This window comes from Urocitellus parryii, chromosome 5 (assembly GCF_045843805.1).
Source record: "Urocitellus parryii isolate mUroPar1 chromosome 5, mUroPar1.hap1, whole genome shotgun sequence".
Lineage (NCBI taxonomy): Eukaryota > Metazoa > Chordata > Mammalia > Rodentia > Sciuridae > Urocitellus > Urocitellus parryii.
This window is the reverse complement of record NC_135535.1, coordinates 95,197,931-95,213,999: the sequence shown is the minus strand read 5'-3', so window position 1 is coordinate 95,213,999 and position 16,069 is coordinate 95,197,931. Positions and strand designations below refer to the sequence as shown.

General features: G+C 30.1%; 1 protein-coding gene across 3 annotated transcripts in view; it reads left to right on the top strand.

Annotated features, from left to right (window-relative positions):
• Atf7ip (activating transcription factor 7 interacting protein) overlaps positions 1-16,069 on the top strand; it is a 104,362-nt gene that overhangs the window by 70,752 nt on the left and 17,541 nt on the right. For all 3 annotated transcript variants that reach the window (XM_026414161.2, XM_026414162.2, XM_026414159.2), the window contains exons 7-10: positions 818-891; positions 1,579-1,667; positions 5,803-6,441; positions 11,540-11,604. In XM_026414161.2, coding sequence (XP_026269946.2) covers positions 818-891; positions 1,579-1,667; positions 5,803-6,441; positions 11,540-11,604 — 867 coding nt within the window. The remainder of the gene's footprint in view (positions 1-817; positions 892-1,578; positions 1,668-5,802; positions 6,442-11,539; positions 11,605-16,069) is intronic.

The window sequence follows — 16,069 nt, the reverse complement described above, 5'->3', positions numbered from 1 at the left end:
TTACCTTTATAGAAAAGATTGTATTAATTCTTTTGCCTTCTACACAAACCTAATGCAATACTATACTTGTAGGTTAAAATTACTCTTTAACATACACAAAATAGTAAAATGTATTTGTTGTTGTGAAGAGTGCTTAATGGCATAGTCTCTATGTATTCTCAGAACTTAGTTACATTTAGTTTAATATGTTATTTTTATACTCCATTTAGTTTGAGTGAAGTTATTTATTATTCTCATTTTAAGAAGTAAATGATGATATACTATCATTAATGATGGAGGCCTAAATAATTGTAATCAATATGTAAGTATTCAAATTCCATTTGTATATTTCTTGGTTTGCGGAGGAAGAGTCTGAAATATTTTTTACTGTTGTGTCAACTTTTTATGAAATTATTGAAATTTTGTACTGGCAAGTAGTACTTAAAATGAAATTTTAAAAATAAATTTGATTTGGAAATTTTTGATTTTTTGAGAACTTGGACACCATTTTATTGAATTTCTGGTTCTGATGTGATGCCTGTATGGACCATTTTCACATTTTTATGTTTTATATAATTGTCACAAGAACACCAAGGTATAGGAATTATTATATTAGTCTTTCAAATGATAAGCAGTTGTCTTTAATGAAGAAAAAGATTTGATTAAGAATTAGGAAACCAGTGGCAACACCAAAATCCAAATTCTTGTCTAAACTAGTAATGTTTCCCACATTATACAAGAAACAGGTCATATGTTGAGAAAGCATTTAAAAAATCTTATTTTTAAAGATATTTTCTTTATCTCTAGTCTTATTTTTGCTTTGGTATTTTCCCCCCAGAATCCACCAAACCCACCTGTATCACCAGGAAAGTCTGCAAGTGATGTCAATAGCAATAATAACATACCCTACAGGTGAGAACTATAGTCTATTTATCTAGTTTTTAAATAACAGAGCAAGGTTCTGATTTTCTTTCTTTGGTAGAAAAATATTTGAATGTAAGCATATGTATTTATGTAGAGATAAATATTGAATAATAATATTTTCTTTTTCCTGCTTTGTTACATTGTTCATCTGGAGATATAACTTTTGCTAGAAGACTTTCTTTTATCACTGCACACTTTTTTTCATTGCACATTTTTATTGGTTTATTACAGTTGTACATTTGTACATGTACACATGTCACTATATATTTCTTCAACCACATGCCATTAGTAGTATTCTCAAGTAATTGAAATGCTTTGATCAGGGGTGAGATAGAGTAATGTGTCTGTCTCTCTGTCTCTCTACATATACTTGTGTGTGTGTGTGTGTGTGTGTGTGTGTGTGTGTGTGTTTATTAGAACTTACATTTAGTCTTCAGGTTAAGTATTGATGATATTAGAAATAAGAGAAAGATTCTTCTCTAATACACAGACCCCAGTATTTAGAAGTACACATGCCAGCTGTACCTGGGTGTGTTTGCTTGTGGTTTAGGTTGCAAAACCCAAATCTTGGCACACGTTTCCCTAACTGGCCAATGCTTTTTTTCTATGCATCAAGTGGTTTCCCCTAGAATGGTATATCCATTGACTATTTATATGTTTTTATAAATTTCATAGAAATGCAGGCACGGTGAGACAGATGCTGGAGTCCAAAAGAAATGTAAGCGAGAGTACACCATCAACCTTTCAAACTCCTGTAAATACAGGTAACATTTTAACACCAAAAACATTTTCTTACAAATGAAAGTCTTTGGTTGTCTTTTCTTAGATTTTTTTTCTCATTTATAAACTTTGTTTTTCTCTTTCCACATTTTTTAGTATTATAGTTGTGCCTACTGATGAGATTTATTGTTATATTTTCATACACTCACACAATATAACAATATAATTTGGCCATTATCACTCCTAGCGCTTCCTCTTTCCTTCCTACCCCTTACACTCTGATCCCTTTCTTCTACTGATCTCCTTTTGATTTTCATGAAATTTTCATGAAATTATCTTGCCTCCCACCTCTCTCTTCCTTTTTCCTCTCTAGCTTTCACACATCAGAGAGAACATTTTGCTTAACATAATGGCTTCTAGTTCCATCCATTTTCCTGCAAATAACATAATTTCATTTTTCTTTATGGCTGTATTCAACTTCTTTGTGTATATATATACATATACATTTTTTCTTACCCATTCATCCATTGTTGGGTACCTAGGCTGGTTCCATATTTTGGATCCTGGTCCCTTTCTTCTGCTCATCTCCTCTTGATTTTCAAGAGATCCCCATCCCCTACCTTTATTTTCCTTTTTCCTATTTAGCTTCCATATTTGAGGAAAAAACATATGACCCTTGACATTCTGAGTTTGGCTTATTCTTACATTCTTTTGAGGTTGAAATGAACTAGAAAAAGGGTGACATTGGTCTAAGTACAAAATATTACTGAAAATTAAGGATAATAAATAAATATACATAAAAATATAGATATATACATTTCTAACGAAGTACATTCCAAACTTTCTGGTCTCTACATCCCTTTGTAAGCTTAAAAAAATTACTAAGAACTCCAAAGAACTTTTGTTCACTTAATAATCTCAATTGAAATTAAAACCTTCTTAAAACTATTTATTGAGGATTTTTTTTTAGTGAAAATAAATTTTAACAGTCAAAAGAGTATTATTGCCTTTCATTTTAATGTTTTGCTTAACATATTAAGCCAGCTGAAGATATCTGGATTCTTATGTCTACATCTGCTTATAATCTATTTCAGTATGTTGATTTGGCTGATGTATATGGAGGATATTCAGCTCATACAAATATGAAGATGGAAAAGGCTGGCCCTTTTTAAAAAATTATTTCTTGGTGCAGTATAATTATGGTATACTTTGTTATATATTTATGCATGCAGATAGGGTTGGCTCTTTTAGATAACTTCTTTTTTTGACACTGTCAAGTGGTAGTTTTCTTTAAGGTTGGTGCATACTGGAATCAGAAACATGTTAATGAACTCTTCTAACTTACTATTTTTTTTTTTCTGAGTTATTCTTTCAAGTAAAAATGGTTTTCCATGAAAAGGACTGCTAATTTAGCCTACTTCTCAATTACCCAAGTATTTTTTCTTGAGTCATGCATTCCATTTTGGCCTGCAGCAGTATTATTTTATGTGTACTATTATTTTTTCACACAAAATATTAAGAACTCTAGTTCAAAGATTGAATATAATAAAATAATTTTCACTATTATGGATATACCTAAGTAAAACTGACTTTTTTCCCTCTTCTTTTTTTACTGTAAACATTTAATAATGAAAAATATAGTGACATTTTGGTAACACTGTATTACTTTGATTTTTATGTAGTGGTTTTCCTGATCCGTGGTTTTATTTACCATGGTTTTCTGGTATCTATGATCTATAAATATTAAATTCCAAGAATAATTTCTAATTTTTACTGTAGTGTCTGTTTTTTTATTTGACTGTTGTGAATCTCTTACTATACCTAATTTATAAATGAAACTGTATCATAGGAATATTTATTTAGTTATGAATGATATAAAAACATTTTATCAATGCTGGACTGCATAAGATAGTTGTTCCATAAGATTATAATGGAGTTCAATAATTTTTATTACCATTTCAACATTACTTATTATTCCTGAGTTTATGGTGATGCTAGTGTAAACAAAGCAACAATACTATAAGTTGTATAAAAGTATATAGCACATAGAATTGCATATAATATATCATACTTGGTAATGATAATAAATAACTGTTATTGGTTTATGTATTTTTTGGGCTATACCTTTTGTTGTTATTTTAGAGTACATTTCTTCTTTTAAATAGTTTACTATAAAACAATATTCTGTGTTATGCTAGTAGTAGACTAATATAATTCATGTTTGCTATGTCTCATGATTTGCATCTAAGGACCATGTTGAATAATTGAACTAACATCTAGGTTTCTGTAAATACACTTACACAGCAGTGAAATCACCTAAGGATATGTCTCTCAGAATATATCCCTGTTGTTATGTAACACATGATTGTATGCAAGAAGATATGGTATATATAGGGTTTGTTACTGGGAATCTTGGAACATTTCTCTAACAGATAAGGAAAACTAGAATTGCATCAGCATTTCTATTCACCATCTTTTGTTTTATCAGTACAAATGTCCATAAAGTGAAAAACTCAATGTTTCATTTTTATTATGACAAGAGTTTTGACATTGCAAAATTCCTTAAACAATCTCAGAAACCTCATGTCCCCCTGGACCATACTCTTGAGAATTATTGCTCTAGTGTACCTGTGATTTTGGAAAACTAGAAACTGATCAGAAATATATTTAGTTATGTACTTCAAACCTGTTCCAATTAGATTAAAAACAAGTACCAAAATTACTATAATCTCTAATGACCAGATTTTCTCTACTGTTTCTTAATTCACTACATTCTCCACTCAGTGCTATTTTCTGTATCAATTAATCTCAGTAGAGTGCCAGTAGAGGGATTCTCCTCTGATGTGTTTCTTTCCTAGGGAATTTAAAATATATATACAGGTTTTACATGATTCAAATTATAAAATATGGACCAGGTTTACCTGTTACTTATTAATGGTCATGGTTCTTTCTAAATTTCCTATTTATTTTTTTATATTGCTGCTGTTATAAGGCATTTTTAATATTTTTAGTGTAGTTTCAAAAATATCTGTATATTTTTACTTCGTTTTCAGGGTTCTTTAGTTGTTTTTTTCTAATTAGGTACCCTGATGTGAACCTTGACCTTCTGAGTTTGGCTCATTTTGCTTAACATAATGCTCTCAAGTTCCATCCATTTTTCTGCAAATGACATAATTTTGTTTTTCTTTATGGCTGAGTAAATTCCATCGTCTATACTTAACAATATTTTCTTTATTGATTCTTCTATTGATGAACACCTAAGTTGGTTCCATACTTGGGCTATTATGAATTTTGCTGCTATAAAAATGTATCACTGTAGTTTGATGACTTCAATTCTTCAGGATTAAATACTAAGGAGTGGTATAGCTTGGTCATATGGTAATTGTATTCCTAGTCTTTTGAGGAGCCTCCATACTGGTTTCCATAGGTTGTACTAATTTACAGTCTTATCAACACTGTAAAAATGTTCTTTTTTCTCTACATCCTCTCTAGCATTCATTATTGTTTATATTCTTGATGGCTGACATTTTGACTGGAGTGAGATAAAATCTCTGTGTAGTTTTAATTCACACTTCCCTAGTTTCTAATGATGTTGAAATTTTTAAATATATTTGTTGGCTATTTGTATTCTTTCTTTTGAGAGATGTCTTTTTAGTTCATTTTTCCATTTATTAATTGGGTTATTTGGGCTTTTTTTGGTGTTTTAAATTTTTTGAGTTCTTAATATATTTTGGATATTAATCCTCTGTCGGGTGAATAGCTAGCAGATTTTCTCCCATTTTGTAGGTTCTCTCCACATTTTTTTTTTTTTCCTTTTTTTCCAAAACTTTTAAATTCAATGCCATCCCACTTATTAACTCCTGGCATTATTTCCTGAGCTTTAGGAGGCTTAATGAGAAAGCTGTTGCCTATGTCTATGTTGGAGTGTTGACACTACATTTAAATAATGTTTTGATACCGAGTCCTCTATGAATATTACGTGTTGTTTTTTATAATATACTAATTATATATATATATATATAAAATATTTCAAAAAGTTAATTTTAAGAATTTCCAGAATTGAAATCTAGATAATTTTTTACTATGAAAGACTTTACTCCATGCCATACAATGTATTGAATTTGTAACTGATAAATTAAGATGGCTATTTAAACTAATACTTCTGTTTTCTTTCTGTAGTGTCTTCAACCAATCTTGTCACTCCTCCAGCAGTTGTCAGTAGTCAACCTAAGCTGCAGACTCCAGTGACCTCAGGTTCTCTGACAGCAGCATCAGTTCTTCCTGCACCCAATACAGCTACAGTAGTTGCTACTACTCAGGTGCCTAATGGAAATCCTCAACCTACAATCTCTATACAACCTTTGCCAGTGATTTTGCATGTACCTGTTGCAGTATCCTCCCAGCCTCAGCTTCTACAGAGCCATCCAGGGACTTTAGTGACCAACCAACCATCCGGCAACGTTGAATTCATTTCTGTGCAAAGCCCTTCTACAGTGAGTGGTCTTACCAAAAATCCAGTATCCTTGCCATCCTTGCCAAATCCCACTAAACCAAACAATGGTCCTTCTGTGCCCAGTCCTAGTATTCAAAGGAACTCTCCTGCCAGTGCTGCACCATTAGGAACAACACTTGCTGTACAGGCTGTTCCCACAGCACACTCTATCGTACAAGCCACAAGGACTTCTTTACCTACAGTAGGCCCATCAGGACTCTATAGTCCATCAAATAATCGTGGTCCTATACAGATGAAAATTCCAATTTCTGCTTTTAGTACGTCATCTTCTACAGAACAAAACAGCACTACCACCCCAAGGATTGGTAAGTCACTCTGTTGTTTAGTAAAAGAAATGTAAGAATGTTAATGGCCTTTAGATGACTAAACTTTTTGTTGTTGTTGTTAATTGGTAACATTTTTACCAAAACTTAAATACCAAAAAAAAAAAAAAAAAAAAAAAAACCCAGATAACATTGTTAGAAGAGCAGATTAAATAGAATTTCGCTGAGATTGTTTTTAGTAATTTTCTAGATACCTCCAGGAGAAATGATATTATAAAAGTGGGTGTTGGGAGGGGGTTATTTTTATTGAGGTACAATATTTGTTCATTTTTATGAAATGCAGTGTGATAGTTTGATACATGTACACAGTGTATGATGAATTAGGGTAGTATGCATTCTATCTCTTTAAACGTTAGTTTTTATGTGTTGGGAATGTTGTACTCTTCTAGTCATTTTGAGGTAGTATGCATTCTATCTCTTTAAACGTTAGTTGTTTTTATGCGTTGGGAATGTTGTACTCTTCTAGTCATTTTGAGATACATCATAGATAGTCTATAATATCTCAAAATGACTAGAAGAGTACAACATTCCCAACACATAAAAACAACTAACGTTTAAAGGGATAGAATGCATACTACCCTAAATTATTGGTTAAAACTATCAGAAATAATATCTCCTATCTGTGTTTTGGTGTCCTTTATTGAACTTCTTTCCTTCCTTCCTTTCCTTTTTCTCCCCAGTCTGAGAATGGGGTTATTTTGAATAAGAAGTTAGAATTTATATTTTAGTAAGTTTTTAATTTAGGCTTTGTAACAAGCACTGTGAAGTGCTTTTATAATACTTTTGTTAGTAAGTTTCTTATTGACATCTGCTTGGGATAGAACAATAAAAAATGTATCCCTGCCCATTTGGGAAAATTCTTTGTGCATTTTATCACTCACTGTATCCAAATTTGAACAATTTAAAAATAGGTTCTTCCTTCTTCATATACTACATAATGTTCGATTCCTTTTTGTTTTTCTTTTTCCATAAGACACATAATTACGTTTGTATTTTACTTAGAAATATTGCAAAAAAAGAACTTCATGGTACCTGTATTTTTTTTCTTTTTGCAAAACTCTGTGTCTTTGTTTCTAGAAAGCATACGGTTTGTATGCATTCTCAGACTTGCTTTTCATTTCTGACTTTACATTTATCCCCACTACTTTTGGAAAGATAAGCAAGAATGAGTAGACATCAACAAGTAGACACCTATGTTTGTGAGATTTAAAAAGATGTTTACTTTCAGTTGAGGTCAGGAGACCTCAGATTTTGGGGTAAAAATTTTTAGTATTTTTAATGTAATGTATAATTTATGATGAACATTATTTATATAATTTTAGAATTTATCTTCTTTATGAAATTTTGAGGCAAAGTTGACGTTATTGATTCATGGTCACTAGATGAGATATTTTTCTTAATATAGAACTTTTCCTGGAAGATCATGGCCAGTAAGAAAAAAAAAAAAAACTTAGAAAAGTACTTTGCTAGAGCTATGTTTGGAACCTAAACACTTCTATAGTATCAGAATTATATTTATTATTCTGTTCTCTCAAAATTTTATGAACATTTGGTAGACAAAAAGGGTAAATGCCAAAATTATGTAGCTGATATACTCTATTAGGAGTAATGTGTCTGTTTCTGATTTATTTTACTTATGTTAATTTTTTGCATATGAAATTTATAGTTTTTATGTCATTGGTCCATCATACTTTTGAGATTAATTTACATTTATACTTAAACATAAATTTTTATATTTTAGCACATGTGTTTACTTATGTACACTTTGTGTATAAACTCTATTAAGGAGATTTTTATTTCAAGTTCTGTTTAACTATAAATAAAATGAATTGCTAGATATTAACTATAAATAAACGTGAGTGCCGACTTTATGTTATTTTCATAATGTTAATTAGAAAATGCTGGGGATGTGGCTCAAGCGGTAGTGCGCTCGCCTGGCATGCGTGCGGCCCGGGTTCGATCCTCAGCACCACCTACCAACAAAGATGTTGTGTCCGCTGAGAACTAAAAAATAAATATTAAAAATTCTCTATATATATCTCTCACTCTCTCTTTAAAAAAAAAAATGTGGAACATCACTAGAAAATGATCCTGTAAGATGACTGGGGGTGTATCTCAGTAGTAAAGTGTTCACATAGCATTCACAAGTGTTTAGTTTGGTCCCTAGCAACACCAAAAAAAAAAAAAAAAAACCACCAACAAAAAAAACCTATAAGACGATGTATTTTTTGATCATGCCTCCCTAATTTCAGAGGTGCCAGAAATCACACTAAAGTAATCATTTGGGCTTCCTGAAACTGACACTGAAGCCTAATAGCAATTTTTTGCTAAATATAAAAATCAAGTCCAAGCTTTATATCCCTATTGTGATAAATCAGTTAGGTTTTATAATTGAAACTTTGTAAGTCCCTTACTTATGTAGATATTATTTACTTGCCTGATAAAAACATATGGTATATTATTATGTATACATTTGTATATATCTCATTATACTTTATTATATCCTTATGGATTTAAAGTCAGTATTTTCTGTTTATAGTAAAGTCCATTAGGAGCTATCTGGAAACTTAGGGCTCAAATTAAAGTTAATTTTCATTCATCGATGAAATGCTAGATGTCTGTATTGTTCCAAGGCCCTGCAGATACACAGAAATGTACAAAATAATCCCTCTTCTCACCAAACTTAGTCTAGAGGGAACCTGGCCATTAAATAAGTATTTAATTATGAATGTAATGAGTGTATTTTAACTCCATTTTCTTTGAGAAGACATAAGAGAACATGGGAGATCTGGAAAGCTATGAGATAATGAACAGACTAATGGGGAAAATGAAGTTCAAGGGTTTTTATAGCATGGTATGACAAGTGGAGAATGGTTTAGAGGGGATAATAATAGAATTAGTAGGAAAATCAATTTGGAGGCTCTTGTAGTGAACTAGATGTGAAAGGTGTATTATTAAAAAACAAAAAGATTTAAAAGCTATTCAAGTTAGAATTGTCAGGCATAACTTATAAATTATTGATAAAAGATTTGATGGTGAGAAATGTTACACTCAGAGATGACTTTGGTTTCTAAGACTGTTACATATTAGTGCCATTTAATAAGCTATAGACATTAAAGAAAGTTGATTTGGAGAATTATCTAGTAAAATAGAATTCATTTATAATTTTCAGATTTTACTAAACATTTCTTATTCTAAGAGTATAAGAAAACTAAAGTTTAAATAAAATAAAAGACAATCACTTTTTCAACTCTAATTGTTTTAGTTTCTTCCAGGACCGAGTTAAATGTTTGAAGATTTTGCCTTCTATTTGTGTTCATACAACAATTATATAGACTTACTCAGGGAATACTGCCAGTATACACCTTTGTAAAGTACTTTTATGACTGTGGTAAAAATGCAATGTTGGTTAAAAGTGACCAATGGTTACATGAAATATTTTTTAAGATAAATATTGAAAGGGTTTTATTTATTTTTTAAATGTGGTGCTGAGGATCAAACTCAGTGCCTCACACATGCTAGGCAGATGCTCTGCCACTGAACCACAACCCCAGCTCTAAAAATATGAAAGGATTTTAAGCTACAATTTTATTTCAAACCCTGACCAGTTTTGTTGATTGATAAATTGATTTATTATAACTTTTTACTTTCAGAGGTCATCTAAGAAAGATATTGTAGTGGGAAAAAAGTAAAAAAGATACAGTGAAACTGTAAAGTGATACATTAAAGGTCAAGGGGGAAAGTCAGTAATAAAGGGATGGGGAATATTAATTGAGAATGTAGAATAAGGAATATTATTGTAATTCTGTGAATAATTAACTTATTGCCCTAAAACAGTGAAGTCCAAGAGAGAATCAGTCTGGGTAATGAACCATAGTTATTGTTTTAAAAAAGTGTTTGTATGTAACATTTTTTAAAGCAATCTGAACTTTGAGGAATTTTTATATGAATTATAACAGAAAATATAATTCACTCATTTAAAATTTTTGTAAAGTTACCTTTTATTTTGTTTTGAAAATGGAAGTGCATTTCAATTCCAACTGAACATATTTTAACATAGTATATTAACAAATTAATGTTTTGATAATGTTACCAGCATATCTTAATATTCAGGCATGTAGGATGAGTAACCTAAAATTAGTTTTATGTTAAATAGTCTTTCAGAAACTTCACAGTCTAAAACAGATACTCATTCATATTAAATTGTTTTTAACAATAAGTACCATATTAATATATTCTTTCTATAAAAATAAGTTAAATAATTTAGATAGGGTAGGAAAAAATTGTAAGGGCTTTGTTTTTACTTTTTACCCTCTTTTTATGAGCAAATATGATAAAATTTAATACCTTCTTCCACCCCCTTCAGAAATTAAGGCAAAAACTTACTTGGTTTATTTTTTATTGTTGTTCTGTAAGTAATTTTCATACACAACATTTTTTTTTCCACCAAAACTCCATATAAGCTAGTTGAAAAACAAATAACTGAAAAGTAATCTGTTATAGAACTGAGAAATGTGTAGGTATAATCACTTAAACTTACTCTATTGAATTTATTTTTAGTATTTTTGACATATCATAAAAGTTTTTCCTCCATAAGACAATAGTATAAACTATATTTTAACATATTCCTCATGTTAGAACATTTAAGTCATGTATATCTTTTTCCAAGGTATTCCTTAGGATAAAGTTTAAATTGATGGGTTGGGCTGGGGATGTGGCTCAAGCGGTGGCGCGCTCGCCTGGCATGCGTGCGGCCCGGGTTTGATCCTCAGCACCACATACAAACAGGGATGTTGTATCCGCCGAAAACTAAAAAATAAATATTATATTAAAAATAAATGAATAAATAAACTGATGGGTCAATGGTCAATGAGTAGATGTCTTTTTTTAAAAATCTGTATTATGAATTTTTCCTTTTTCTGAAAAAATACTGTATCACTGATCTCTCAAATGATCTATTTATCTGGCATGTTTACAAAAAATAGTTGGAGAAAATTTCATGAATTATTGTATTTAAAGCAATGTAAACTTTTGCATATCATAGATATTTTAAAAAATTGTCCTTTTTCTTTCTTCTCAGAAAACCAAACCAACAAAACAGTAGATGCTTCTGTTAATAAAAAAGCTGCTGATAGCACATCACAGGTAAGATTTTTTCCTTCTACTTCAAAGTAAAATTCTAATTTCACAGGAGAGTGGAATTTCCATCAATATTCTCTGATATAAAAGAAAACTAATCTTAAGTCTGGTTTTTACAACTGTCCAAATATTTTTTTCACAGTTTTTCTGTAATGTTTAATAAAGAGTTGAGTTTCTTTGCTTAGCAATTCTCTAAGAAATAATATTAATCTATTAATCTATAATATTAATCTGTAACTGGTTGGATTATACATTTGAAAGTCAAGTTTATTTGCCTTTATATGCTGTAAAGATTCAGTCTGCACCACATGTATTATTCTAGGCTCTTCTTTTTGAGAGGATCTTAGCTGACTTATCCTCAACCTGTACTACTCTTCCCCACTCACTCCCTTTTCACCACCATTGTGATTTCTTTAAAGTAATCTTTTGGGGGAAGAAAGTCTCTTTTGTCTTTCAGATAGCTTTTTTCCATGTTAAATCTTAATTTCTCAGCAGTGGAGTAACTACTTCTTTCTTGTATTAATAGTGTTGTTCCCAATTCTTCTATATTACTGTAGGTGTAATGAATTTATAGTGGAGTTATTAGGTTGTTGATAGATTGTCTATAGGTTGTTGATAGTCATGAAGTTGTTTATTTTCTTCCTTTTAATCATTTCAAGAAAGTCATATTATTCCTGGTCTTGAGTATCAGACACAAGTATATTATAAGAATTTTAAAACAAGGTTATAGTGATCTTTAATTATGAGTATCCTCCTTTAAAATGATGAATTTTTGACTCAAGTTAAATATGCACAAGTGTTCACAGATCAAATTAAAACTTTAAAAAGATTTTATTTCTTATGAACTTTAGCAATCTCTGATTTTGAAGATCAAAGTGTTGTCAAATCGCATGAGGTGTTAATAAATTCATAATGGTTAATGAATACTTTCTAGAAGACATGTAGTATAGAAAATGAGAGAGTATTATTAGAAAATTATTAATCATTAACATGACTTTCCAAGGGCCACATTCCTGGTAGCTGACCAAGCTTCAGTTATGGTTGTAGGTTCCTTTAGAGAGATGTACAGGTGGTAAGCAACTAGATCTTTTGTGTTAGTTCTTTCTTCCTAATTGCTAAAGTGCCCTGCTCTCTAGTCTTTCAGATATGTTCTTTATTTTGTATTTATTACCACAATTTTTTAAAAAAAGCCAATATCTGTGCTCTCATTTTTTTTTAAGTGTTGACCTTATAAGACTGACACATTATTAGCTAACTTTTTAGTTCTGAGTGGTAAAAATAATTGATAAAATCAATATTTGATGGCTTCAAACTAGAAGGTTCAGTAATGTAAGGATAGATATAAACATGGTGTCTTTTTTAGATATTTCACCTATAAAATGGAACTAATGTTACTACTTCATAGGTTTAAATATGCTAATAAATATAAGTAGAGACTATAAATATTAGAAATAAATGTTTAATAACTATAGAAAGAATTACCAATTGTATTTCTCAGAAAGAGAATCTAGCCAGCAAACTCTCTGTAGTGCATATTTATCAGTCATATTGTGAGCAGTAAAAAATATAGTTTGATAACTTAGATCATTAATTATAGATCTTTTTTTCTTATCCTATAGAAGATTTTAATGATGTAAGATTTTCTCTGAACACTTCTTTAGCTGCATTTCATAAATTTTTATAATGTCCCAATTTCATATCATTTATTTTCTTGTTATTTCTTTTTGGATCCTAGGTTGCTTAGCCTGTTTTTAAATTCCATGGTATTTGGAGATTTTGAAAGTATCTTTTGGCTGATTTCTCATTCAGTGTTGTTGTATTTAGAAAATATCCTCTGTATGATTTCAGTACCTGAGTATATTAGACTGTGTTATAAAGCCCAGTGCATGGTATATATTGGTGAATGTATCATTACACTTCAAAAGAGTATGTATTTTGCTGTTGGGTATAGTGGTATAGTTCTATAAATATCAATTAAAATAGTGTGGTTGATAATGTACTTTGGATTTTCTATGTGTTTACTGGGTTGTTTTGTTTTGGTGTAATGTTTTTTTCTCCCTTCTTTTACCAAGAGTGGTATATTAGTCTCCAACATGACTATGAGTGTTTCTGTTTTTCCTTGTAATTTTGTCAGTTTTGCTTCATACGTTTTGATGCTCTATTAAAACTATATGGTTTTCTATAATGTATAATATATAATCATGTTGTACCTTCCTGAAACATTGTCCCTTTTATCATAAAGTTTTCAACTTTATATTAATAGGCACAGCAGTATTTTTGTGCTTACTATATGCTTGTTATTTTTTTATCAGCCTTTTACTATTGACTCATTTGTATCTTTATATTTTAAAGTGAATTCCTACAAGACAAAAAATTAGTTATTTTCTGGTTCCTTGCTGTGTTAACCCTTCTGACAGTGTCTGCATTTTGATAGGATTATTTAGTCCGTTTATACTTAATGTAAATATGGATATATTTATGCTTAAGTCTCCTATTTTGCTGTTTGTTTTTAAGTTTTCCATTTGTGCCTTCTTTCCTGCTTTATTTAAGTTCTTTATCTTCATTCCTCTATTGGCTTTGTGTACTATATGTTTTGGTTTTTTTAAAGAGGGGTACTCTAGGGTTTACAATATGTATCTGAGTTATACTACTGGTTAACTTATACCACTATACTTAGAGTTGATTGAATTATTTAGATAAATTATAGGAACCTTACAGCTATTCCTTTAATGTTCTTGCTTTCTGCATGTTACATTTCTATTTTCATATAGTGGTTTAATCTTTACATATACTACATTCTTTTGCATATCTTCACACATTCCACATTTATAACATCTACGTGTTATAAATTTACAAATATATTATTTTTAAATTGCCCTGTAAATTTTAAAGAAATTAAGAATGGAAAATATATTTAGACTTTAAAACTTATCCTTGTGTTTATATTTTCTGGTCTTCTTTTTCTTTCTAAAAATTCAAATTGATATTTCCTTTCAAACTGAAGAATTTTCTTGTGTTTTTCTATATATAGATTTGCTCAGGATGAGTTTCTTTTCTTTTTTAATATCCCAAACATGTGCTTTTGTGTGTTGTCTTTTTTCCTTGGGGAGAACTTCATTGGATTTAGAATTCTTTTTTAAAAAAGATAACAGCACTTTGGATATGTTCTTCAGTCTTCTTGCTTTCGTAGTTTGAACAAAAGCATTAGTTTTTGCTCCTTTGTAAAATATAATTTTCTCTGGTTGGTTTTAACAGGTTTTTTTTGTTGTTGTTGGTTTCAGTAGTTTGATTGCGAAATATATATAGTAGTATTTTTTTTAGTGTTTGTCCCAATTGAGGTTCATTGAACCTCTTAGATTTGTAAACTAATGTTTTTCCACCAAATTTGGGGAGTTGTTAGTTATTATTGCTTCAGATAATTTTTTAACTCTTTCATTTCCTCTGGTTTTTACTGAAATATTTCTCATTATTGCATAGGTGTCAGGTTCTTCTCTTATTTCCTTGTGCTTTTTCTCTTTATTTTTTTGGATTGGAAAACTTCTGGTGATCTGTTACCAATTTCACAGAGTTTTTTTTTTTTTCCCCCTTTGTCCTATAATCTGCTTTTGAGCCTGCCTAGATAATTTTTATTTTAATAATCGTTCTTTTCACCTTTACTATTTTTCTTTTTGTCTTTCAAATTTGACTTTTTTGATATATTCTATTTGTGCCTTCATATTTTCCTTCAATTCTTCGAACACATTTCTAATAGCTATTTTGTAGTCTTTATTTGCTTAATGTAACATCTGGCTCCACTTAGAGTCAGTGTCTGACTTATTTTTTATTCTAAATTGGATTCCACTCAATGGTCTTTCATGTTTGATAATTTTGGTTAAATTTCAAAACTAAGTAAATTTTTAAAACTAGACCTTCTCTAGAAGTATGTAGTGTATGATTTCTTTGACATTCTTTGAGAATTGTTAGGAAATATTAATTTTTCATTTTACTGATTTATGGTTATGTAAAATATATCATTTTTAGTGAGATCATTTTCATAGATTTCCAGTTATAAGATTTTAGAATAATGTTACTGTCTTGGGATCAGGCCTGAATTTTGTAAAGTTAAGAAATCATTTTCTTTAATTTTATGAAGTTTTGAGTTTTGTAGACAAAGACCCTATTATTTGGAGTTGCTCTCAGTATGATGTGTCAAAGTAAATTATGATTACCATTTATTAAACAGTTAGCCATGCGACTTGTGTAGTGTTAAGCATTTTGGGTACATACTTGACATATTTATATGACATATTTATAAATATGACATATTTTTAAAATGTCATGTGCAAATATAAACATAAATCAGCTAAATACAGAATTAAAAGTTCCTAACAATTCTCAAAGAATGTAAAAGATGCACTACAATATTATCTAGAAGATCTAGTTTTCAAGTTTTACTTAGTTTTGAAATTTAACCCAAAATTACCAAGTATGC